The 26,094-nt window shown below is 40.8% G+C and overlaps 1 protein-coding gene across 1 annotated transcript in view; it reads left to right on the top strand.

Annotated features, from left to right (window-relative positions):
• Positions 1 to 7,391: 7,391 nt before the first annotated feature.
• The window catches only part of GABRG3 (gamma-aminobutyric acid type A receptor subunit gamma3), a 635,170-nt gene continuing 616,467 nt past the window's right edge, over positions 7,392 to 26,094 (top strand). The window contains exons 1-2 of the mRNA XM_060005519.1: positions 7,392 to 7,468; positions 12,496 to 12,644. Coding sequence (XP_059861502.1) covers positions 7,416 to 7,468; positions 12,496 to 12,644 — 202 coding nt within the window. The 5' untranslated portion in view covers positions 7,392 to 7,415. The remainder of the gene's footprint in view (positions 7,469 to 12,495; positions 12,645 to 26,094) is intronic.

Raw genomic sequence — 26,094 nt, 5'->3', positions numbered from 1 at the left:
GAAAGCAAGCAGGATATAAAAATAATATAAAAATAACAAACGTTTATATGCATGAATAATAACCAATTAGAGGACACTGTGGAAGAGAAAACACCATTTACCAAAGAAATAAAAAGATAAAGTTCTTACAAACAAACTTAACAAGAAATATTAAAACCTTATATGAAGTACTCATGAACAAATAGAAAAAATATTTCTTGTTATTGTAAAGGACAACTGAACATCATAAAAATGTCGAGTCTCCTTAATTTATCCATGTAATAGAACTCCAATAAAACATGAAAAAAGTTTTTTTTTCTGAGGCTGTACAAGTTGAGAATAATGTTAATCTGGAAAAATTAATATGTGAGAATACTTGAAAATACTGACCAAGAAAACTAGGAGCTAACACTGGCCCAAACAGATATTAACACATAGTACAAAGTGTTTATAATTAAAATGGTTATACATATTAGTAGTAAAGCAGCCACTAGAATTAAATGAAAATTCAAAACCAGATCTAGGTACATATAGAAATTTAGTATATGATAAACTATTTAAATCATTACGGCAAAGTTGAACTTTTGAATAAGTAGTGTGGGTAGATCTGGATAACCATCTGGAAAATGTCAAAATAGCATCATGCCTCACATAATACACAAGAATGTACTCCAAATGGATTAGAGATATAAATGTAAAAAATGATCAGAATAAATCATGAGTGAATTCTTTTATAACTTGAGTGTAGGGGGAAGGTTTACAACTATGTATTTAAATTGAGATGCAATAAAATACTGATAAATTTTACTACAGAAAAGTTTTTAAAATTTGCATGATGCAAAAAATAACAAGCAAATCAAACGAAAAATGACAAGTAGGAAGAAACTATTTGCAACGTATACCATGGGAAAATATAAATTCTCAAAATTTGAGGACAAGATATGAAGAAATCTTATAGAAAAATGTGCAAAGGGCATGAAAAGATAACTTGCTAAAATATAAAATGGCCATAAACATTATAAAATGTTCAATATTACTCATAACAGGAAAAATGCAAATTAGAACTATGTTGAGATACCATTTCTCACCTCAGTTCAAAGCAATGATATTTTAATACAGTTAGATCATGTTTTCTAAATATTATTTTTAATTAAAAGAACAAGGGAGAAAGTATGGATTCAAGGGCTGAGAAAAAGAAATTATGAGTGAGCCTGGAAAATCTTCTTGTACAAGAAAGTAAGGACGTGCTCAAAAATACATTGGAGATATGCTAAAAGGAGTCAGGTGTCAGCTTGAAGCGGCCCCTACTGTCTAAATCTTGGATAACTTGAGAATAACAGTAAATAAGAATAGTAATGGACTAAAATGTATTAAGTAAGACAAAAAGTCATGAGTCCATACTAAAAATAGTAAGAGAGGAAGAGGGAAAGCACTTCCTCACAATATAATACCAATTCATAAATGCAGAAGAAACAATCGAGTTAGCAAATCTCCATTTTACAACCAGCAGGCAAGAATCACCAATGAAAGCTAAAACTAAAATGGTTAAATATTCTTAAAGAGCTCCCTCCAAAGAATATTTAACAATATAAAATGAAAAAAAGCAACTTCACAGGGGAGAAGGCTGGCAGTTACCAACTTAACCAAGGGATCAACATGACCCATAGTAGGACAAATCAGCATTATGTGCCCCCGACGTGATACTCTGAGAAAAGCAACATTACTTATATCGTATCTCTGCCAAAAATACATAACCTGAATCTGATCAGGAGGAAACAGCAGATAGACTCAATCTGAGCTGCATTCTACAAAATCACTTTCTGCTATGGATATTGTCACGATGTTATGAAAGCCCATGAAAGGCCAAGGAACTGCTCTAGATTAAAGGCACACTAAAAGGTCACAATAACTGACAATAATTGTGTCATCTGAATAGGATCTTGGACTATGTGGGGGAAATATTAAAGATGTAAATGGACCAATTAACAAAATTGCTGTAGATTATACTATATGGAAATTTTTGTATTATTCTTATACATTTCTTTTTAAACTTGTGAATATTTCATATTAAGTAGTTTTCGAAGATTGGGGAAACTTTACAAGCTGACTTATATGGAAATGCAAAGAGCCTAGAACAGCCAAAAGAATAAATTCAGAGTACTAAGAAATAAATATTAAGAACAATTTTAAAGCTATAGAAATAAAAAAAACATGGTAATGATGCAAGTTTAGACAAATAGATCAAGAGAACAGAGCTCAGAAAAAAATGCATTCATATATGGTCACCTGATTTATATAAGTTGAGTGGTAAAAAGATGGTGTTTTAAATAAATCATGCTAGAGAAATTGGTTATATCAGTATGGAAGTAAATAAACATTGACTCATAAATAAAATCACACACTAAAGTTAATTAGAAATGAAACCTAGACCTAAAAGGAGCTTTCTTATTAAAGCTTTTAGAAGAAAACATAGTAGACTATTTTTATAACCTCTGGTTAGGCAATGATTTGTTAAATAGGATGCAAAGCAATAATGTTAATAAAAGACACTATTTGCAGAAAGTAAAGGCAAGCCATCAACTGAGAGAAGCTATTCATCACACACATTAAAGGACTCATATCAAGAATACAAGAAGCTTCTATAAACAAAAAGAAGACAAACAGCCTAGTTTAAAAATGGGGAAGAGACTTGAATGATACTTCGTAAAAGAAGATATTTTAATGGCTGGCAAGACTTTGAAAGGAGCTTAATGAAATTAAAACCAGAATGAAATATCAGAATGGCTATAATCAAGAAGAATGACAAGGCCACATTTCACGGCTATGTATGGAGCTCATACAGAGCCAATAGGTGGTAATAGATACCGCTACTTTGGAAATCTCTTTAGTAATGTTTATGATCACTAAACATACACCTTCCCTGTGATCTAAAAAATTTTTTTAGTCAGATAACCAAGAGAAATCAGCACATATGCCCACCAAAAGACATGTACGAATATGTTCATGTCAGCTAAATATTGTGTGCTATACTGAATACCACAGTGAAATACCACGCGCAGAATAAGAAGTAATGGATGCCTGCTACCTGCAGCAACATGGATGCATCTGGACCACATTATGTAGGATGAGAGCCAGCAGTTACATAGAACACACTACACGAGTCTATGTGAGATTCAAGAGCAGGCAAAACCAGTCTGTTGTGATGGCACATGGAATAGTGGTTACCAGGGTCGGTGGTGGCAGTGAAGCTAGCTCAGCACCCGGGAGGGGGCACCGGAAAAATGTTCTGTATCTTAATCTGGACAATAGACACATGTTATTCTTACACATGTGGTATATACATACGTAAAAATTCACTGAGCCATACTTTTAAGATGAGTGCATTTTGTTGTATGTGTATTATCCTTTGATAATAAAATTATTTAAAAGTTGAGAAGAGAAAGTTTTTTTTAAACCACGAAACATCATTATACAATTCAGAAGTAAAGTTTTGAGAGTGGAGGAGATTTTATTCAAACAGAAAACCCAGAAGCAATGAAGAATAAGATCAGCTGATGCAGCAGTTCAGTTTTATTCAGCACCACATCTTGCTAGTTCCTACGCGCCTGTAGGAGGTGAAGTGAGGCCAGGCAAGGAATTCTGAGAGGTATTTCTTGAAGCAGCCGCAAGAGGATCCCTAGCCCAGGCAGTCAGTCTCGCCGCCCACTCGGGCTCCCTCCCTCCTCCTGCCAGACGCAGCGGCCAGCCCAGGTCTTCTTGGGAAACCTTGAGTCTGAATCAAATGTCAGCCCTCGAAACAAACAGCAAGCATAGCTACAGGATGTTCGATATTCACAGAAGTGCATGTGCTCCAACCCTTACCTGTTTCTTAGGTTACTTTTTATTTACCCTTTCCTGAGAACTTGGGGAATGGAATGCAAATGCCGGGCGCCAAGTGGAACCGAACTGTCAGCTTCTCTACTGCTAAAGATGGAGAGGACAGAGGCAAAAAATAAAATAAAATAAAAAAGGAGAGTGAGCACTGCGCATGCTCCGTAAAGCATTTCTTTCCCCCCCTTCCCTCCCTCCCTTTCTATTTGCTTCCCCCACCCTCCCTCGGTCAAGCTGGGCCAGGCAGGAAAATAAGCCAGAAAGCTTTTCTTTTGAAGATTCTAGATTCTTGACCTTGAATTTTGCTTTCACACTTCTGCCCAGAAAGCTTGCTTTGAATTTGCCTTTCCTCAACTCATTTAGCTTTAAAAAAATAAAATAAAATCTTGTTCCAGGCAGCACCATGGGAAGGGGGGCTTTCTATGGTAAAATGTTCAACTCTATCAAGTTGACCCACTAAGTCTAATAAATGGGGCCAAGTACCAGAAGAGATCATGCTACACTCATTCATGATAACAACAGATTGAAAATATGCAAGAAAGGAAAAGACTAAACAACAAAGGGATGTAAAAAGAACATCACATTTTCTTTCCCACTGTTTGTGTTGTAAAAACTTCATTGGACAGTTCTTACTATACTGATATTTTGCAAAAACATTCAAGTATCAATCTGTTCTATTACAAACAACTTGTAAGTATTTGTACGCATGCTCAAATAATAAAGAATACAGCAAGGAATCTGAAACTTTGCTCGAAGAACCAAACAATAAATGTTTACTGAGCTCCTATTCATCTGAGAAGTAGTATGGCATAGTGATTAAGAGATGTTGGAGCCTGCTACCTGGGTGTTAACTCCCAGTCCTCAACCTCCTAGCTGTGTGATCTTAGGGAAATGACTTAACTTCTCTGTGTGTTTTCTCCATCTTTGAAATGGGAATAGTATCATGAGAGTTAAAATTAGTTCATTTATATAAAACTTTCACATTAGCCCTGGGCCCCTATTATGTTATCAATGTCTGTTATCTTACCCAAGTTCCTATTACTGTGTTTAAAATTGAGTCATAGATGAATTGTTTCTTTTTACATGCAGTTTTCTTGCAGCGCACATAAGAAGTATGTGGAGACTTGACATATTTCTATAAGCAATTAACGAATGATAAGTCATCATCTAACTGATTTTTAAAAAAATAAATTTATTTATTTATTTTTGGCTGCATTGGGTCTTCATTGCTGTGCATGGGCTTTCTCTAGTTGCAGTGAGTGGGGGCCACTCTTTGTTGCAGTACGCGGGCTTCTCATTGTGGTGGCTTCTCTTGTTGCGAAGCATGGGTTCTAGGTGTGCGGGCTTCAGTAGTTGTGGCATGCAGGCTCAGTAGTTGTGACACACAGGCTTAGTTGCTCCGCAGCATGTGGGACCTTCCCCGACCAGGGCTTGGAACCGGTGTCCCCTGCATTGGCAGGCATATTCTTAACCACTGCACCACCAGGCAAGTCCCCATCTAACTGATTTTTAAAGTGCTCAGTTGCAGTGTGGGATAGAGAAAATGAAAGATTAGGACAGAGTATGATAAAGGCTCATACTCCCCTGAAGCTGGGAGAAGTGTTAAAGGTGTTGAAAGTGGCAGAATGTAGGAGTGTTGGAAGTCTTCTTTTTTTTTTTTAATATTTTATTTATTTATTTATTTTTTACATCTTTATTGGAGTATAATTGCTTTACAATGGTGTGTTAGTTTCTGCTTTATAACAAAGTGAATCAGTTATACATATACATATGTTCCCATATCTCTTCCCTCTTGTGTCTCCCTCCCTCCTACCCTCCCTATCCCACCCCTCCAGGCAGTCACAAAGCACCGAGCTGATCTCCCTGTGCTATGCGGCTGCTTCCCACTAGCTATCTACCTTACGTTTGGTAGTGTATAGGGTAAGCTGTGACAAAGAGAGAGAGAGGCATGGAAGTCTTCATAGTGTCAGGACCTGAGTGAGAGAGCTGTGGAAGGCAGGGGAGGATGTCAGAAGGAGTCCTGGGAAGAAATGAGCTGGAGCGAGCTCAAGGCGACACAGAGACAGATAGAGACAGGAAGATGGCAATGCAAAGAAGGCCACAGCTCCACTGTTAATATATATATATCCTCATCACTAACAACTTCACTCTACTTCATGACCACGTTCATGTTGTTGAACCCAGAAATAAGAGGGAAACACCAGGCAATTTTCAACTTACCCTTGCATATATCCTGTGAACAAAGCTGTTTGACAATATATTAAAGAAACATCACATCTTTATAATTCTATGAATAGTAGTTCAAAATAAAAAAATACTTAATAAGAACTATCTTTTTTTCTCCAATATAAAAGTCAACTTCTTAGTGGATGTACTCTAAGGTACTCTGACACTGTAATTCTTATATGGTGAAAGACTAACATTCTTAATGATTATTACTAATGAAAACATAAATGCAATTTTCAGTCTGTGAGTCTTTGAAAAGCTATTGAATGAAGTGCGCTTCATAGTTCAACCACATGGAACGTCTTTTGCTCTTTTATCTAGGTAGGGATCTTTGTCTCCTACCTTCAACACCTTTTTTCACCACTGCTGTTTATTGGTATATATTAGTCTCTGTGTGCGAAAGGTACACATCGGGGGTGCTTTTTTCCAAATACTCCCCAGCAAGCCACTTTTCCTTGCAGAATCTCAGCAGTGTGCGGAAGGGGTTCAGTCGATTTAGCACAACGTGTGCGAAGGAAGGGCTTCTCAGCAGACCGTCTCGCTCCTTCGCCAGGGTGCCTAGGTAGGGACGCTCTGGGAGGTCAGGGAGCGCGGAGAACCGCTACCTAGTGTTGAATTGCGGGGAGGAGGGCATCCCGTCGGGATCGAGGGTTCTTTTCGGACTACCGGGTGCCTATTCCGGGCCCTCCCTCAGGCTCTCGGAGGGATCCCTGAGCCTCCCCGCCCCCGCCCCCGCCCCCGCCGGGCCCCGCCCCCTTCCTGGCTCAAACTACGCGTCCTTTCAAACCTAGCTTTCTTCGCCTCGCGCATTGTCAAACGTGTAATTGGGGGAACTCCACCCAGCCGGGGCCTCCTCGGAGTCGCTGCCAGAGTAGCGGCCGCCTCCCCGCCCCCACCCCGGAGCGCACGGCGGCCGCACAGCGCGCGCAGAGCCCACCGCCCTGGCAGCGGCGCGCGGCGCGGCTCGCGGCTCAGGGCGGGGTGGGCTGCTGCGGGCCGCGGGTCTTCTGGGCCAGGGACAGCCCGCAGCCACCTGCTCCCGCCTGCTGGCTGCGCGGACCTGGCGCCGGTGCGCGGGCGGGGGCTGTGCGCCGCGGGGACCGGGTGTCCCGCGTGAGCCAGGCGGAGCCGCGCGCAGACCCGCCGGCCGTCGGGGGCGCGGCCGGCCGCCAGAGCCCGCACCTGTCCCGCCGCGGCGGCCCGGCACCCGAGTCGCGCCACGTTCGGCGACATCGGAGGCAGCGAGGGCACGGAGAACCGGCGGAGGCGAGGCCCGCGACCCGGAGGAAGCCGCGCGCGGCCCGAGGCCTCGGACCCTGAGCCCCACGTTCCACGGCACCATGGCCCCAAAGCTGCTGTTGCTCCTCTGCCTGTTCTCGGGCTTGCACGCACGGTAAGTGGCGCCCGGGCTCCGCATCTCCGGAGGCTCCGAGACTGGAGGGAGGGCGGCGGGGGGCGCTGTCCCCCGGCCCCAAGTCGCCGGCGCGCCTCGCCGTCCGTCGTCTGGGCTGCGGCATATCCTGCCAGGGCCGCGGGGAGGAGACGGGAAATCGGCCGGCACCCTACCTGTCCCATCTACCCCGGACATGGCCATCTGCCTCTCCGGGCTGGGCGACTGCAGCCTTCTCTGCAGCCTGAAACATGGGGACTCTGAGATTAATGGGCTCTTCTCCTGAAGCTTTTAGGATCTGGTGGTTTTGAGGGGTTTTGAAAACCAACATCATAGGGGAAAGCCTGTGTCTACCTCCTACCCCTCCCCCAAGTGTTTCAGCGCTGTGCGCGCGCGCGCGCACACACACACACAGCACACACAGCAACATTCTGTATCATTTTCATCACTGAAATTTCCCAAGACCCAGGAGTTACGGTTTCCTACCTGCCCAGTTTAAACCGGTCTTTGTGAGGAGCAGCCGGGCTGGAGGCAGGTGGAGGAGGACTGGGGCAAGGTGGACAGCTGAGAGCCCTGCTTCTCAGAAAGGATTTTCTTCCCAGGTCCTGCGAGCACACGCACAGTACACATATGCACCCCTTCTACATGAGCCACTTTCACACACGGGAGCATGCACAAACCTACCCCTATAAAGCAAGCATGTTGAAATTGATAATGTTATCTACCTAGTAACTGTAAGAAATTACCTCACCATAGATACCCCAACCTTCCTCCCAGGACACCAACCACCTAATGGGAGCTTAGAAATGCTCCAGGAAGAGATGAAGATGGCTCATGAGGGTGGAAAGACAGTGAGACCAGAGGGGTTAAACACTGTTGCTGTGAATATAACTGGAGATTCTGGGTTTGGTTCCTTTAATTCTGTCTCGGGCTAGATCTGTAGCCCAGAACTTGAAGACTGCCCTGTGCTTTACAAATTAGAGCAGCTCCCTTCCTCCCATCCCGCTCACCACCCCAAGAATCTCAGGGCATCCCTACCCCCAAAACACTTTTGTTTTGACACCATCTTTATTTCCTAGATCTGGGAGCTAGAAAACTAGAGAGCCTTCCTGTGGGCTATAAACCCTGCAGTTGTTAATAGGCAATACCTGGAGGTCTTGCATGTTCATTCACATTTGTGAAGTACCAAAGAACTAGGAAGGTACATTAACAAATCCTACAAGACGTGAATGTGAATGGGTCATAGTTCTCCCTCCCTACCTTTGACAGACCCTGAGGAAGAAAGTCCTGGCCCTCCCCACCGCACACTGCTGGTCTTTGCTAAGAGTTGAGAGTGAGAAAGGCAGATTGTGTGTGCTGGGGAAGGCAGACTCATGGCAGCTCTTCCAATCAGGCTGCACACTCCTTGGGCCTTCAACTGAAGTTTCTTCCTGTCTAAGGAGCTAGCTGGGAAGGGAGATAGGAGTGCACTCTCTGAGGTTGATCATGCCTGGATGTATCTCTTTTTAGAAGCAGACAACACCAGGCACAATGTGGAGGTCCCAGGTCATATACAGATCTGAGGTTATATCTAATCGACCTTCCTATTGCCACCGACTGGATGCAGTGACCTGCAGTTCAGGGTTAGATAATCAGCTGTTTATAGATACACGTTAGAAGGAAACCCGCTATTGTCTTCATTACTTTATGTGCTTAGTAGGAAGGTATCTGGGTGGCTAACTTGAAGTGCTCAGGTGTCTAGGGATTCCCAAACACACATACAATCTCTGGGGATTCTTCATCCTTTCATTTTGCCAAGGCAGGTGTAACAACTTTAATATGTTCTATGTCTGGGTTGATTCCATGGCCTTGATAATAGAGGTTGCATATCAGTTGAAAAAAATCCAAGTTTTAAACTAATTTTGTTGCTGTATACCTCTCCTTTGAAAGTGTCTTTGCTCTTTGAATGGGTTTTACAGACATGTAAAGTAATCTGATGTCCAGCATCACCTTTCAAAACTGTTATTAAGTCTGAGAGGGTTCTCATTTGCACTCTGGCATGCCTTCCTGGTGTTGAAGAGCCCTAGAGAAGGCTCTGACAGTTGTGCTCCATGGTGATGGCTTGGCAGCTCCGTGGAGAGAAAATAACCCATTCTGACACCTATGGAGGAGCTTATTCTACATTAAAACACATTAAGTCACACCTGGACCTTGGTGATACCATAAGCGGATGGCTAACTGCTTTCTGAGGTTTAGGAGCTCCTTTTTATGTTTATAGATACATCCAACTTTGTCTCTGTCCTTGTAGCTGAAGAGAATATGTAAGACATGAAAATACTATATGATGGCTGAGCTGTCACTACATCACCAATTTGTTTTTAAGAAAAATGTAATGATGGTGTTTAGGACCCAACAATCCTGATAACATAACACTGATGAAGATTATATATAACCCACTTAGAATTTAGAAAAATAGAACATTTTTGTTTTATTCACGTTCTGGTGAGTCCCTGAGATTGGGTTTTCATCAAAGGGAGGATTTTCCTTTGGGCTGGTGGTCCGGCACTAGCACTGGGAAGCTTCGATTTCATTCTCTGAAGTCCTGCAGCAAACTGACATGGCATCAAGATTGGGAGGAGCCCAGTGTCGGCCCAGAGCATCGCTGCCTGTGTGCTGCCCGCTGTCCCCCCCAACCCAGCCACAGAGCCACGAGTGTCCCATTTTTACCTCCCGAAGGGGAAGGGGCAGGAGAGGATGCTGCAGCTGTTCCTTTCTTTGTCTCCTCCCTCACCTACACTGAGCTAAGAAGCTTACGCAATTTCAGGAAAACCCTCTCATCACCACTTGACTGCTAGAGGGAGAATTAGTCTCATAATACCTGTTATTGACATAGCTCAAAGTATTTTTCAGAAACTAAGGCTGTGTATACAGAAAACTGATGAAGAGTTAGTGTGCTCCTTCTGTGAACATATGAGTGTTGGGGCAAGAGAAGATACAGGGCATGGAGAGCATGGTCTGGTCTGTGCTGGTGAGCTGTCTCTGGGGATGAGGGAGGGGAGGGGAGGGGAAGAGACAGACAGCAGAGGAAGAGAGGACCGCACTGTGGGCGAGTTGGAAGGAGTCCTGAGGATGCTGTATGTGATCCTCCCAGGTGATCTGTCTAGAGAGACAGATAGACAGATAGTCCATAGTCTCCCAAGTGTTTTTGCTGTGGACTGAATTGCCAGGTCCTGTGGGCAATGGTTGGCCCCCAGCAATCCATGTCCTGCAGAACCTGCTTCCACCCACTTTTTTGTAAGATGATAAAATTAACATTCCTGACAATATTCCTGATAAAATAAAATATTCTGCATTTAAAATTCTGTAGTGTTATTTATAAAACATCAGGCTTACAAATAATGAAATGAAGTATATCAGTTCTTGAATATGTGTCCCAAATTTTACAAGTTCCTATTGATGGTGAATATTCAGTGTGAAAAAAATCCACGGCAACTTATAGTTCCTATGGATGATTTATTCTAAACTTCCAGTCAAGAAATAGAATTATAGTTTAATATCAGCCAAGGAAAAAATTAAAAGATGTCAATCTTTGAGATATATGCCATATATTTATTATCAAAACTTCATGTAAGTGTATATATTCATATAGGACTAGACTGACACTGTTCTGATCTATGTTAAGGCTAGTTAACACTCATAAAAAGACTAATGTACATATGACACATACATAGATTATACAGATGTTATATATTATAGTTACATGTTATATTATGTAAGTATATATATATGATTCTGAGACGTTAGACAAAGTAGAGATAATAAACTTTAAAAAGTTTATTCTTTTCATTTATTTCATGTTCATTACAGATAATTTAGACCATTCTAAAAACTAACTTAAAGACACACGTCCCAGAACACAACTGCCCTGAGATGTTGTTGCCATTTTGGCTCCCATCTGGGAAGCTAATCAGAAATGAGCTCATACTCAGGACAAATAAACCTCAATGCAATTTTCTGTTCTATATTTTGTTCTCTTTTGTGAAGAAAAAAAGTCATTACGGTGCACCCACTGACAAGCCATAAAGGAAGAAGGTTGCTTGTTTGTGTGATGAGCTTTTTTGCCCCGGTAAATGGCAGGCCCCCTGGAAGTGCTACTTTGAAGAGAAGACTCTGCTCTTTTCAGGCCTGGATGGCTGTGTTGCTGAGATGGCCTCACTCACTAAGGAAGCTAGCTTGTCATTTTGAGACCTCTCCATTCGAGTACTCCTGTGAGCATGTATCACCCAGGAGAGGCGCCTGTCAGGCTCAGCCCTGCTCAGGAGAGACTCAGATATGCTCAGCGTTCATTTGGACACATTTATTAAAGGGCCAAATGGTAAAGACATATTAGAAAGGTTTTAATTTTTAATGTCTGTATTAGCCTGCTCTGTAAGAGATGAATCAGTTTGTGTGGTAGGAGGCATGTAAAATCACCAGAGGGTGTTTACCAACCAATATCGCTGTTCGTTGGCACCCCACATGGGTGCTGGCCAAGCATACCACCTCCTCGTATCCCTGTGTCTGCCTAGACCAAAGGTGCTGGTCTCCATGAGAAGCACAGAGTCAGATTCAACAATTTTCAGTGAGTGCATTCTGAAGAAGCTGTTCTTACCTTCAACTAAAATGAGGTCTTGGCAGTGGGGAGTGGAAACAGCAAGATGTTTGTGCCTTGACCTTCAGAGGTTCTCAAGGTTGATCCAAGGAAGGCTGACTCTGCTGGTTGGCCTTCATGCATTGAGTTATTATGATGTCTATGGTTTAACATGGACATGGAATCATTTTGTGACATTTAATGAAAACATCATGCTATGTTAACAGTACTATCATTCTTGTTGGATTCTTTCTTATTTGTGTTTTGTTTTACTTTTTTAATTTTAGAGATAATCTATTGGTTGGGATGAGTGTACTAGGGCCTTTCTACCTATTTCAGTGGTGCTTGGGTGAGCCAAAGCTTGACACTTCCTGGAGCCATTGCTACAACTTATATGTCATACTTTGTGCCATAATTACAGATCCAGAAAGGTGGAAGAGGATGAATATGAAGATTCTTCATCAAACCAAAAGTGGGTCTTGGCTCCAAAATCCCAAGATACAGATGTGACTCTTATTCTCAACAAGTTGCTGAGAGAATATGATAAGAAGCTGAGGCCTGATATTGGAAGTGAGTGTTGATGTTTGTTATTCCAGTAGGAAACATACTGTAATATATTTTTAAAGTTTTTATTTTAAATAATTATAAAATCACAGGAAGTTGCAAAGGTAGTGCAGTCACACAATTCGTGGGTATCAAACCAGGAGTTGACATTGGTACAGTGTGTGTACGTGGCTCCACATCATCTTGTCATGTGTGGATCTGTGTAATGACCACTATAATTGAGATGCAGAACTGTTTTATCACCATGAAGATTCCCCTCCTCCAAAATTTCTAACCCATCAGCCACTAATTTGGTCTCTATTTCCGTATTTTTGTCATTTTGAGAATGTTGCGTATGTGCACTCATTCAGTACGTGACCTTTTGAGATTGGCTTTTCTTCCCTCAGCAAAATGATTTTGAGATCCATTCAAGTTGTTGCCTGTATCAGTAGTTTGCTTTTTTTATTGCTAAGCAATCTTCCATGGTATGGATAGACAAAAGTTTGATTAATGTTTATTGAGGAACATTTTGGTTGTTTCCAGGTTTTGACTATTACAAATAAATGACTGTGTGCATTTCTATGCAGGTAATTTGCATGGACATAAGATTTTATTCTCTGGGATAAATGCCCAGGAGTACGATTGCTAGGTCCTATGATAAATGTTGGTTTAATTATTTTTAAGAAACTGTCAAACTCTTTTCCAAACTTTCTGTACCATTTTCTATCCCAACATCACTATGTGAGAGATCTTCACCAGCAATTGGTATTGTCACTATTTTTTTATTAACATCTTTATTGGGGTATAATTGCTTTACAATGGTATGTTAGTTTCTGCTTTATAACAAAGTGAATCAGTTATACATATACATATGTTCCCATATCTCTTCCCTCTTACATCTCCCTCCCTCCCACCCTCCCTATCCCACCCCTCCAGGCGGTCACAAAGCACCGAGCTGATATCCCTGTGCTATGCGGCTGCTTCCCACTAGCTATCTACCTTACATTTGGTAGTGTATATATGTCCATACCTCTCTCTTGCTTTGTCACAGCTCACCCTTCCCCCTCCCCATATCCTCAAGTCCGTTCTCCAGTAGGTCTGTGTCTTTATTCCTGTCTTACCCCTGGGTTCTTCATGACATATTTTTTTCCCTAAATTCCATATATATGTGTTAGCATACGGTATTTGTCTTTCTCTTTCTGACTTACTTCACTCTGTATGACAGATTCTAGGTCTATCAACCTCATTACAAATAGCTCAATTTTGTTTCTTTTTATGACTGAGTAATATTCCATTGTATATATGTGCCACATCTTCTTTATCCATTCATCCGATGATGGGCACTTAGGTTGTTTACATCTCTGGGCTATTGTAAATAGAGCTGCAATGAACATTTTGGTACATGACTCTTTTTGAATTTTGGTTTTCTCAGGGTATATGCCCAGTAGTGGGATTGCTGGGTCATATGGTAGTTCTATTTATAGTTTTTTAAGGAACCTCCATACTGTTCTCCATAGGGGCTGTACACATTCCCACCAGCAGTGCAGGAGTGTTCCCTTTTCTCCACACCCTCTCCAGCATTTATTGTTTCTGGATTTTTTGATGATGACCATTCTGACTGGTGTGAGATGATATCTCATTGTAGTTTTGATTTGCATTTCCCTATTGATTAATGATGTTGAGCATCCTTTCATGTGTTTGTTGGCAGTCTGTATATCTTCTTTAGAGAAATGTCTATTTAGGTTTTCTGCCCATTTTTGGATTGGGTTGTTTGTTTTCCTGTTATTGAGCTGCATGAGCTGCTTGTAAATTTTGGAAATTAATCCTTTGTCAGTTGCTTCGTTTGCAAATATTTTCTTCCATTCTGAGGGTTGTCTTTTGGTTTTGTTTATGGCTTCCTCTGCTGTGCAAAAGCTTTGAAGTTTCATTAGGTCCCATTTGTTTATTTTTATTTCCATTTCTCTAGGAGGTGGGTCAAAAAGGATCTTGCTGTGATTATGTCATAGAGTGTTCTGCCTCTGTTTTCCTCTAAAAGTTTGAGAGTTTCTGGCCTTACATTTAGGTCTTTAATCCATTTTGAGCTTGTTTTTGTGTATGATGTTAGGGAGTGATCTAATCTCATACTTTTATATGTACCTGTCCAGTTTTCCCAGCATCACTTACTGAAGAGGCTGTCCTTGCTCCACTGTACATTCCTGCCTCCTTTATCAAAGATAAGGTGACCATATTTGCGTGGGTTTATATCTGGGCATTCTATCCTGTTCCATTGATCTATCTTTCTGTTTTTGTGCCAGTACCAAACTGTCTTGATTACTGTAGCTTTGTAGTATAGTCTGAAGTGAGGGAGCCTGATTCTTCCAGCTCCGTTTTTCGTTCTCAAGATTTCTTTGGCTATTCAGGGTCTTTTGTGTTTCCATAAAAATTGTGAAATTTTTTGTTCTAGTTCTGTGAAAAATGGCAGTGGTAGTTTGATAGGGATTGCATTGAATCTATAGATTGCTTTGGGTAGTAGAGTCATTTTCACAATGTTGATTCTTCCAATCCAAGAACATGGTATATCTCTCCATCTGTTTGTATCAGCTTTAATGTCTTTCATCAGTGTCTTATAATTTTATGCATACAGGTCTTTTGTCTCCTTAGGTAGGTTTATTCCTAGATATTTTATTCTTTTTGTTGCAGTGGTAAATGGGAGTGTTTTCTTGATTTCACTTTCAGATTTTTCATCATTAGTATATAGGAATGCCAGAGATTTCTGTGCATTAATTTTGTATCCTGCTACTTTACCAAATTCATTGATTAGCTCTAGTAGTTTTCTGGTAGCATCTTTAGGATTCTCTGTGTATAGTATCATGTCATCTGCAAACAGTGACAGCTTTACTTCTTCTTTTCTGATTCGGATTCCTTTTATTTCCTTTTCCTCTCTGATTGCTGTGGCTAAAACATCCAAAACTATATTGAATAAGAGTGGTGAGAGTGGGCAACCTTGTCTTGTTCCTGATCTTAGTGGAAATGCTTTCAGTTTTTCACCTTTGAGGATGATGTTGGCTGTGGGTTTGTCATATATGGCCTTTATTATGTTGAGGACAGTTCCCTCTATGCCTACTTTCTGCAGGGTTTTCATCATATATGGGTGTTGAATTTTGTCAAAAGATTTCTCTGAATCTATTGAGTTGATCATATGGTTTTTCTCCTTCAATTTGTTAATGGTTTATCACATTGATTGATTTGCGTATATTGAAGAATCCTTGCATTCCTGGAATAAACCCCACTTGATCATGGTGTATGATCCTTTTATTGTGCTGTTGGATTCTGTTTCCTAGTAGTTTGTTGAGGATTTTTGCATCTATGTTCATCAGTGATATTGGCCTGTAGTTTTCTATCTTTGTGACATCCTTGTCTGGTTTTGGTATCAAGGTGATGGTGGCCTCGTAGAATGAATTTCGGAGTGTTCCTCCCTCTGCTATATTCTGGAAGAGTTTGAGAAGGATAGGTGTTAGCTCTTCTCTAAATGTTTGATAGAAATCACCTGTGAAGCCATCTGGTCCTGGGCTTTTGTTTGTTGGAAGATTTTTAATCACAGTTTCAATTTCAGGGCTTGTGATTGGTCTGTTCATATTTTCTATTTCTTCCTGATTCAGTCTTGGCAGGTTGTGCATTTCTAAGAATTTGTCCATTTCTTCCTGGTTGTCCATTTTATTGGCATAGAGTTGCTTGTAGTAATCTCTCATGATCTTTTGTATTTCTGCAGTGTCAGTTGTTACGTCTCCTTTTTCATTTCTAATTCTATTGATTTGAGTCTTCTCCCTTTTTATCTTGATGAGTCTGGCTAACGGTTTATCTATTTTGTTTATCTTCTCAAAGAACGAACTTTTAGTTTTATTGATCTTTGCTATTGTTTCCTTCATTTCTTTTTCATTTATTTCTGATCTGATTTTTATGATTTCTTTCCTTCTGCTAACTTTGGGGATTTTTTGTTCTTCTTTCTCTAATTGCTTTAGGTGCAGGTTAGGTTGTTAATTCAAGATGTTTCCTCTTTCTTAAGGTGGGCTTGTATAGCTGTAAACTTCCCTCTTAGAACTGCTTTTGCTGCATCCCATAGGTTTTGGGGTGTCAAGTCTCCATTGTCATTTGTTTCTAGGTATTTTTTAATTTCCTCTTTGATTTCTTCAGTGGTCACTTCGTTATTATGTAGTGTATTGTTTAGCCTCCATGTGTTTGTAGTTTTTACAGATCTTTTCCTGTAATTGATATCTAGTCTCATGGCATTGTGGTCGGAAAAGATACTTGATACAATTTCAATTTTCTTAAATTTACCAAGGCTTGATTTGTGACCCAAGATATGATCTATCCTGGAGAATGTTCCCTGAGCACTTGAGAAAAATGTGTATTCTGTTGTTTTTGGGTGGAGTGCCCTATAAATATCAATTAAGTCCTTGTTTAATGTATCATTTAAAGCTTGTGTTTCCTTATTTATTTTCATTTTGGATGATCTGTCCATTTTTGAAAGTGGGGTGTTAAAGTCCCCTACTCTGATTGTGTTCCTGTCGATTTCCCTTTTATGGCTGTTAGTATTTGCCTTATGTATTGAGGTGCTCCTATGTTGGGTGCATAAATATTTACAATTGTTATATTGTAACAATTACAATTACAATTACAATTGTTATATCTTCTTCTTGGTTCGCTCCCTTGATCATTATGTAGTGTCCTTCTTTGTCTCTTCTAATAGTCTTTATTTTCAAGTCTCTTTTTTCTGATTTGAGAATTGCTACTCCAGCTTTCTTTTGGTTTCCATTTACATGTAATATCTTTTTCCATCCCCTTACTTTCAGTCTGTATGTGTCTCTAGGTCTGTAGTGGGTCTCTTGTAGACAGCATATATATGGGTCTTGTTTTTGTATCCATTCAGCCAGTCTGTGTCTTTTCGTGGGAGCATTTAATCCATTTACATTTAAGGTAATTATCGATATGTATGTTCCTATTCCCATTTTCTAAATTGTTTTGGGTTCGTTTTTATAGGTCTTTTCCTTCTCTTGTGTTTCTTGCCTAGAGAAGGTCCTTTAGCATTTGTTGTAAAGCTGGTTTGGTGGTGCTGAACTCTCTCAGCTTTTGCTTGTCTGTAAAGGTTTTTATTTCTCCATCAAATCTGAATGAGATCCTTGCTGGGTAGATCATCTTGGTTGTTGGTTTTTCTCCTTCATCACTTTAAATATGTCCTGCCAGTCCCTTCTGGCTTGCAGAGTTTCTGCTGAAAGATCAGCTGTTAACCTTATGGGGATTCACTTGTGTGTTATTTGTTGTTTTTTCCCTTGGTGCTTTTAATATGCTTTCTTTGTATTTAATTTTTGACAGTTTGATTAATATGTGTCTTGGCATATTTCTCCTTGGATTTATCCTGTATGGGACTCAGTGTGCTTCCTGGACTTGATTAACTATTTCCTTTCCCATATTAGGGAAGTTTTCAACTGTAATCTCTTCAAATATTATCTCAGTCCCTTTCTTTTTCTCTTCTTCTTCTGGAAACCCTATAATTCTAATGTTGGTGCGTTTAATGTTGTCCCAGAGGTCTCTGAGACTGTCCTCAGTTCTTTTCATTCTTTTTTCTTTATTCTGCTCTGCAGTAGTTATTTCAACTATTTTATCTTCCCGGACACTTATCCGTTCTTCTGCCTCAGTTATTCTGCTATTTATCCCATCTAGAGTATTTTTCATTTCTTTTATTGTGTTGTTCATCATTGTTTGTTTCATCTTTAGTTATTCTAGGTCCTTGTTAAATGTTTCTTGCATTTTGTCTATTCTATTTTCAAGATTTTGGATTATCTGTACTATCATTATTCTGAATTCTTTTTCAGGTAGACTGCCTATTTCCTCTTCATTTGTTAGGTCTGGTGTGTTTTTGTCTTGCTCCTTCATCTGCTGTGTGTTTTTCTGTCTTCTCATTTTGCTTATCTTACTGTGTTTGGAGTCTCCTTTTTGCAGGCTGCAGGTTCCTAGTTCCCGTTGTTTTTGATGTCTGTCCCCAGTGGCTAAGGTTGGTTCAGTGCGTTGTGTAGGCCTCCTGGTGGAGGGGACTCGTGCCTGTGTTCAGGTGGATGAGGCTGGATCTTGTCTCCCTGGTGGGCAGGTCCACGTCTTGTGGTGTGTTTTGGGGTGTCTGTGGACTTATTATGATTTTAGGCAGCCTCTCTGCTAAAGAGTGGGGTTGTGTTCCTGTCTTGCTAGTTGTTTGGCATAGGGTGTCCAGCACTGTAGCTTGCTGGTCATTGAGTGAAGCTGGCTGCTGGTGTTGAGATGGAGATCTCTGGGAGATTTTCGCCGTTTGATATTATGTGGAGCTGGGAGGTCTCTTGTGGACCAGTGTCCTGAAGTGGGCTCTCCCACCTCAGAGGCACAGCACTGACTCCTGGCTGGAGCACCAAGAGCCTTTCATCCACTGGCTCAGAATGAAAGGGAGAAAAAGTAGAGAGAAAGAATTAGTAGAAGTAGGAAGAAAGAATGAACGAAAGAAATAAGGAAAGAAAGAAAGGAGGGAAGAAAGGAAGGAAGAAAGAAAGAAAGAAAGAAGGAAAGATAGAAAGAAAGAAGGGAGGGAGGGATGGTGGGAGGGAGGAAGGAAGGAAGGAAGGAGGGAAGGAAGGAAAAAAGAAAGAAAGAAAGAAGATAAAGTAAAATAAAATAAAGTAAAATATAGTCAAGTTATTAAATGAGAAATAATTATTAAGAAAAAAAACAAAAAAAACGGACAGATAGAACCTTAAGACAAATGGTGGAAGCAAAGCTATACAGACAAAATCTCACACGGAAGCATACACATATACACTCACAAAAAGAGGAAAAGGGGAAAAAATCATAAATCTTGCTCTCAAAGTCCACCTCCTCAATTTGGGATGATTTGTTGTCTAAAGGAGGGAAGGAAGGAAGGAAAGAAAGAAAGAGAGAAAGAAAGAAAGAAAGAAGATAAAGTAAAATAAAATAGTTATTAAAATTAAACTTAATTATTAAGAAAAAAAATTAAAACAAAAACAGATGGATAGAACCCTAGGACAAATGGTGGAAGCAAAGGTATACAGACAAAATCTCACACAGAAGCATACACATAAGTACTCACAAAGAGAGGAAAAGGGGAAAAACTCATAAATCTTGCTCTCAAAGTCCACCTCCTCAATTTGGGATGATTCGTTGTCTATTCATGTATTCTTCAGATGCAGGGTACATCAAGTTGATTGTGGAGCTTTAATCCGCTGCTTCTGAGGCTGCTGGGAGAGATTTCCCTTTCTCTTCTTTGTTCTCACAGCTCCCAGGGTCTCAGCTTTGGATTTGGCCCCACCTCTGCGTGTAGGTCGCTGGCGGACGTCTGTTTCTTCTCAGACAGGACGGGGTTAAAGGAGCCGCTGATTCTGGGGCTCTGGCTCACTCAGGCCGGGGGGAGGGAGGGGCGTGGAGTGCGGGGCGAGCCTGCGGCGGCAGAGGCTGGCATGACATTGCACCAGCCTGAGGCCCGCCGTGCGTTCTCCTGGGGAAGTTGTCCCTGGATCCCGGGAATCTGGCAGTGGCGGGCTGCACAGGCTCCCCGGAAGAGGGGTGTGGATAGTGACCTGTGCTGGCACCCAGGCCCTTTGATGGCGGCAGCAGCAGCCTTAGCATCTCCCGCCCGTCTCTGGGGTCTGCGCTTTTAGCCACGGCTCGCGCCCGTCTCTGGAGTTCCTTTAAGCAGCGCTCTTAATCCCCTCTCCTCGCGCACCAGGAAACAAAGAGGGAAGAAAAAGTCTCTTCCCTCTTCGGCAGCTCCAGACCTTTTCCTGGACTCCCTCCCTGCTAGCCGTGGTGAACTAACCCCTTCAGGCTGTGTTCACGCAACCAACCCCAGTCCTCTCCCTGCTCTCCAACCGAAGCCCGAGCCTCACGTCGCAGCCCCGCCCGCCCCGGCGGGTGAGCAGACAAGCCTCTCAGGCTGTTGAGTGCCGGTTGGCACCGATCCTCTGTGCGGGAATCTCTCCGCTTTGCCCTTCACACCCTGTTGCTGCGCTCTGCTCCACGGCGCCGAAGCTCCCCGCTCCGGCACCCGCAGTCTCCGCCCGAGAAGGGGCTTCCTAGTGTGTGGAAACCTTTCCTCCTTCACAGCTCCCTCCCACTGGTGCAGGTCCCATTCCTATTCTTTTGTCTCTGTTTTTTCTTTTGCCCTACCCAGGTACGTGGGGACTTTCTTGCCTTTTGGGAGGTCTGAGGTCTTCTGCCTTTATTCAGTAGGTGTTCTGTAGGAGTTGCTCCACGTGTAGATGTATTTCTGATGTATCTGTGGGGAGGAAGGTGATCTCCGCGTCTTAGTCTTCCACCAACTTCCCCTCCGCCTGTCACTATTTTTTGTTTTAGCTCCTCTAATAGGTGTATGTCCAATAGATTGGTATATCTTTGTGGTCTTAATCTACATTTTCCTAATTGTTAAATTTTCTTTATGTGCTTATTTGCCAATAGTTTATCCTCTTCATCAAAATGTCTCCTCATATTAGTTGCCCGTTTAAAAATTGGATGATTTTGTTTTATTTATTTTTCTACTGCTTTGTTAAGAGTTCTTCCTGTAGTCTAGATATGATTCCTTGGCCAGATGTAGTTTTCAAATTTTTTCCCTCATGTAGCTTTTCTTTTCTTCCTTTTAACAAGATCTTTCAAAGAGGAAAAGTTTTTAACATTGAGGAAGTCCAAGTTACTGATTTTTAACTGTTTTATGGAACATACTTTTGGAGTAATGTCTAAGAACTCTTCATGAAGCCCTAGTTCCTGATTTTCTCCTGTTTTCTTCTAAACGTTTTATAATTGTAGGTTTTACATTTAATTCGTTATCAGTTTTGAGTTGTTATAAAAAATCAAGGTGTGAGGTTTAGAGCTAAGTTTCTTTTTCTTTTGCTCATGGATATCTGGTTACCTTATTACCATTTGTTGAAAAAACTATCGTTGCTCTTTGAATTATGTTTGCACATTTGTCCAAAGTCAGTTGGCTCAACTTCTGTGGGTTGTTTCTGGGATCTCTATTTTCTTCCATTTATCTATGTGTCTATCACTGTGTCAGTACCCACAGTCTTGATTGTTACAGCTATGTAATATGCCTTGGAATTGGGTGGAAGTAATTCAACCTCTTTATTTTTTTTTAATATTTTATTTATTTTTGGCTGCGTTGGGTCTTTGTTGCTACATGCAGGCTTTCTCTAGTTGCAGTGAGCAGGGGCTACTCTTTGTTGTGGTGCACGGGCTTCTCATTGTGGTGGCTTCTCTTGCTGCAGAGCACGGGCTCTAGGCACGCAGGCTTCAGTAGTTGCAGCATGTGGGCTCAGTAATTGTGGCTCGTGGGCTCTAGAGTGCAGGCTCAGTAGTTGTAGCTCACGGGCTTTGTTGCTCCGCAGCACATGGGATCTTCCTGGACCAGGGCTTGAAACCATGTCCCCTTCATTGGCAGGTGGATTCTTAACCACTGTGCCACCAGGGAAGTCCTCAACCTCTTTATTTTTCAAAATTATTTTAGCTCTTATAATACATATTTTTCATATGAATTCTAGAATTATCTTGTCTGTATCTACAAAAATATCTTGTGTTAAATCTTTATATCAATTTGGGAAGAATTGACATCTTTACTATGTTGAGTATTTTGATCCATAGACAGGATATGTCTTTTCATTTATTTAGATCTTCTTTAGTACCTTACATTCAGTGTTTTACAGTTTTTAGTATACAAGTTCTGAATATATTTTGTTAGATTTGCACCTAAGTATTTCATGGTTTTGGAGTGCTTGTAAATGGTACTGTATTTTAAAATTTTCTTCTCCCTCTGTTCATTGCTAGTATACAGAAATATGGTTAATTTTTGTAAGTTAATGTTGCGTCCTCTGACTTGCCAAGCTCAGTAGTTTTAGGAAGTTTTTTTGTTTGTTTGTTTTTGATAGGTTCCTTGGGATTTTCTATGTACATCATCAGGTCTCCTGCGATTGAGACTTTTATTTCTTGCTTTCCCATTTGTATACCTTTTATTATTATTTTTCTTACCTTGTTGCACTGGCTAGAACTTCCAATGCTACATGAATAGTAGTAGTGTGAGTGGACATCTTGCTTTGTTCTGGATCTTAGAGGAAAAGCATTCAGTCTTTCACAATTAAGTGTAATGTTAGCTAGAGATATTTTATATATATTTTCACCAAGTTGAGAAATTTCCCTCTATTTCTAGTTTTCTGAGAGAATATTTTATTTTGTCATGAATGGGTGTTGAACTTTGCCAAATACATTTTCTGGATCAGTTGATATGATCATGTGATTTTTTTTTTTTACACAGCTAATATGGTGAATTACATTGGTTGATTTTCAAATACTGAGCCAGCTTTGCATCCCCAGGATAAACCACACCTACTTATCATGTTTAATAATACTCTTTTTTGAAAACTTTTAATATATTGCAGTATTCTATTTGCTAATCCTTTATAAACCTTTTAATATCAATGGGGCCTATAATAATATTCCTTGCTTCATTTCTGATGTTGGTAATTTGTGTCACCATTCTTTTTTTCTTTGTCATCTTGCTAGAGGTTGGTTCCATTGACCTTTTTGAAGAACCAACTTTTTGTTTCATTATTTTTCTGTATTGCTTTTCTATTTTCAATTTTATTATATTTTGCTATTTATCTTTATTATTACTTTCTTCTGTTTGCTTTGGGTTTATTTTGCTCCTCTTTTTTGAGGTAGCATTTAGAGTCTCGACTTGAGACTATTCTTTTCTAATGTAAGCATTTAATGCTCTAAATTGCACTTTCTGCACTGTTTTAGCTGTATCTCACAGATTTTGCTCTTTTGTATTTTCATTTTCATTCAGTTCAATGTATTTTTTAACTTCCCCTGAGACTTTTTCCCCCGTTAACTCATGGATTATTTATTTATTCATATTTTAAAAAATTTATTCATTATTTTTTGGCTGCGTTGGGTCTTCATTGCCACATGCGGGCTTTCTCTAGTTGAGGTGAGCAGGGGCTACTCTTCATTGCGGTGCGCGGGCTTCTCACTGTGGTGGCTTCTCTTGTTGTGGAGCACGGGCTCTAGGTGCATGGGCTTCAGTAGTTGTGGCATGCGGGCTCAGTAGTTGTGGTTCATGGGCTCTAGAGTGTAGGCTCAGTAGTTGTGGCACACAGGCTTAGTTGCTCCATGGCATAAAGGACCTTCCTGGACCAGGGCTCGAACCCATGTCCCCTGCATTGGCAGGTGGATCCTTAACCACTGTGCCACCAGGGAAGCCCCCTCGTGGATTATTTAGAAGTGTGTTTTTAGTTTCCAAGTGTTTGAAAGTCTTCCTGTTATCTGTTGCTAATTTCTAGTTTGGTTCCATTGTGATCAGAGAACATACTCCGTACGAGTTCAAAATTCTTTTAAATTTGTTACTATTTAATTTATGGCCCAGTATATGTTTTGTTTTGGTGAATGTTCCATGGATACTTGAAAAGAATGTGTATTCTGCTGTTACTGGATGAATTGGATCCTGTTGTTGAGGATCCTGTTGTTGAGGATCCAACTTTTGTTGAGTTCTTCTATATCTTTGCTGATTTTCTATCTAATTTTTCTATCAATTGTTTTGATAGATTAACAATTGATAGATTTAAAAAGACCAAGACAAGGGTAGTGTTCTTGGCCAGGAGAGAAATGCATACCTATTCATGGTGATGGTCAGAGAACATGGGGGTTGTTGCAGACACATTTTTCATAGGATGCACCTAGTCTATGGCTTGTTTCCTCTTCTCCATGGGGCTCAGTTTCATTTAGAGCCCTGCAGCTTGCCAACCCTCACACTACCCCAGCTGCCCCATCCCTCTGTTTTTCCAAGTTTGAGGCTCATTCTCCAATTTATCTGTATCAAGACATAGAATTACACTGGTCCCAGTAGGCATAGAATTTCAAAATCCTTGTGGTGTAGTGTGCAGAGGGTTTGGAGATACATGTCCTGTGCAGTATTGGAGCAGTCTTGTCATCTTTCTGTGTCTCAGTTGCCTCTTTCATATGATGAAGGAGGGGAACAAATTACTCTTAAACTTCCTTCTTGCTGTAAGGTATTTATTCACTGAGCAATACATCTAAATTACCATTGCACAAGGTTCATAAATTCAATTGTCACCACAGTTTTCCCATCATAAATACATAAAAAGTCTACCCAGTATGAAAAGTGTGCAGCAATTCTGCATTTACATGGAAAGAGAAGATTGAGAAAATGTTACTAATTTTCTCATTAATTGTCAGACACTGTGCTTGACCTTAGAGCAAAGATAAATAAGACTCGCTCTTTGCCCTTCTGGGTAAGTTTAGTCCAATTGGTCCTTTGTTTATCTTGTGCTAGAACATAGCAAAGTGCCTTCCATACGTGGTGCCATTGGAAATATTATTCAGCACCACATTCATCCTCTGAGGGGGAAAATTGGAAGAAAGTGGGTGAAAATGGGTAGAAAGTGGGTAAGCTTGGCTTCCAACCCAGATCTCTCTGACTCTAGCTAGATCACTGCACTATTTATAGAAAATGCAAGGCAAGTCCATTCAAAATCAGGGGGCCCCTCTTACATACTCACATGACACAACACTTGGGAGGGGATGTTCTAAGGCTTTGTCATGTGCAACAGGCAAGCAGAATTCACAATTCTAAAGATTTTATTTTTCCTTTAAGGAAAAATAAGGAATTGTGAATTTTCCAAATGAAACAGCATAATACAAAGAACAAATGCTTCTTTCTTAGAAGGCAGCTCTTCTAAAGCCTCATGTCATTTGGTCCTCAGAAGTCATTTTCATATATCAGAAGGGCTCTGTGGTTTTTGAGTGAAAGAGATTTAAAAAACAACTAAATATAAAACCATATAGTAGTATGCTCCTCTTTGGTTTCATGACTTGAAAGTTCCACCATGCACATTGTCATGGTCCTGGGGCAGCAGGGTGGCCTGATGAAGCGCCCCAGGGTCACTGGGTATCTTAGGACTCCTCTTCCTGTCTCACTTAAATGATAAATAATGTCTCAGTGGCAGAATCCGGCAACTCACTGATGTTCAGAGTAACTGCCCAAGGACAGCTCTCCTGGTAAAAGATACTGAATTAGACACCATTTTTGTTCATGGTGTAGAGGCCTCTGCTTTAAGGGATAATTTACTATAAATATCTGTATTTCTTTTGTCACTACTTTTTTTCACATGTAGCAATATTTTATTTGTTGTAACCATTGTGTTTCCTCATCAAGGTGCAGTCAACTTATATTTATATGATACAGTGCTGTTCATGGATTTATCAGTCGTTTGTTGTAATTACCAGTTTATTTGCTCCCCTCCATTATCAGTCCCATCCTCTCTCAGCCAGTTGGCCCATATTTACTGAGCATCCCCTCTGCATCCAGCCCGGGGCTGTGGACAGGTGGGGAGCTGCCTGATACTGCCTACGCTTGGGTTCTTCTGAGGGGAAGGGGAAGGGGAAGGGGTCTGCAGGT

The sequence above is a fragment of the Delphinus delphis genome, chromosome 2 (assembly GCF_949987515.2).
Source record: "Delphinus delphis chromosome 2, mDelDel1.2, whole genome shotgun sequence".
Taxonomy (NCBI): Eukaryota; Metazoa; Chordata; class Mammalia; order Artiodactyla; family Delphinidae; genus Delphinus; species Delphinus delphis.
Note: the sequence above shows the minus strand (reverse complement) of the source record. Positions and strands in the feature narration are given on the sequence as shown.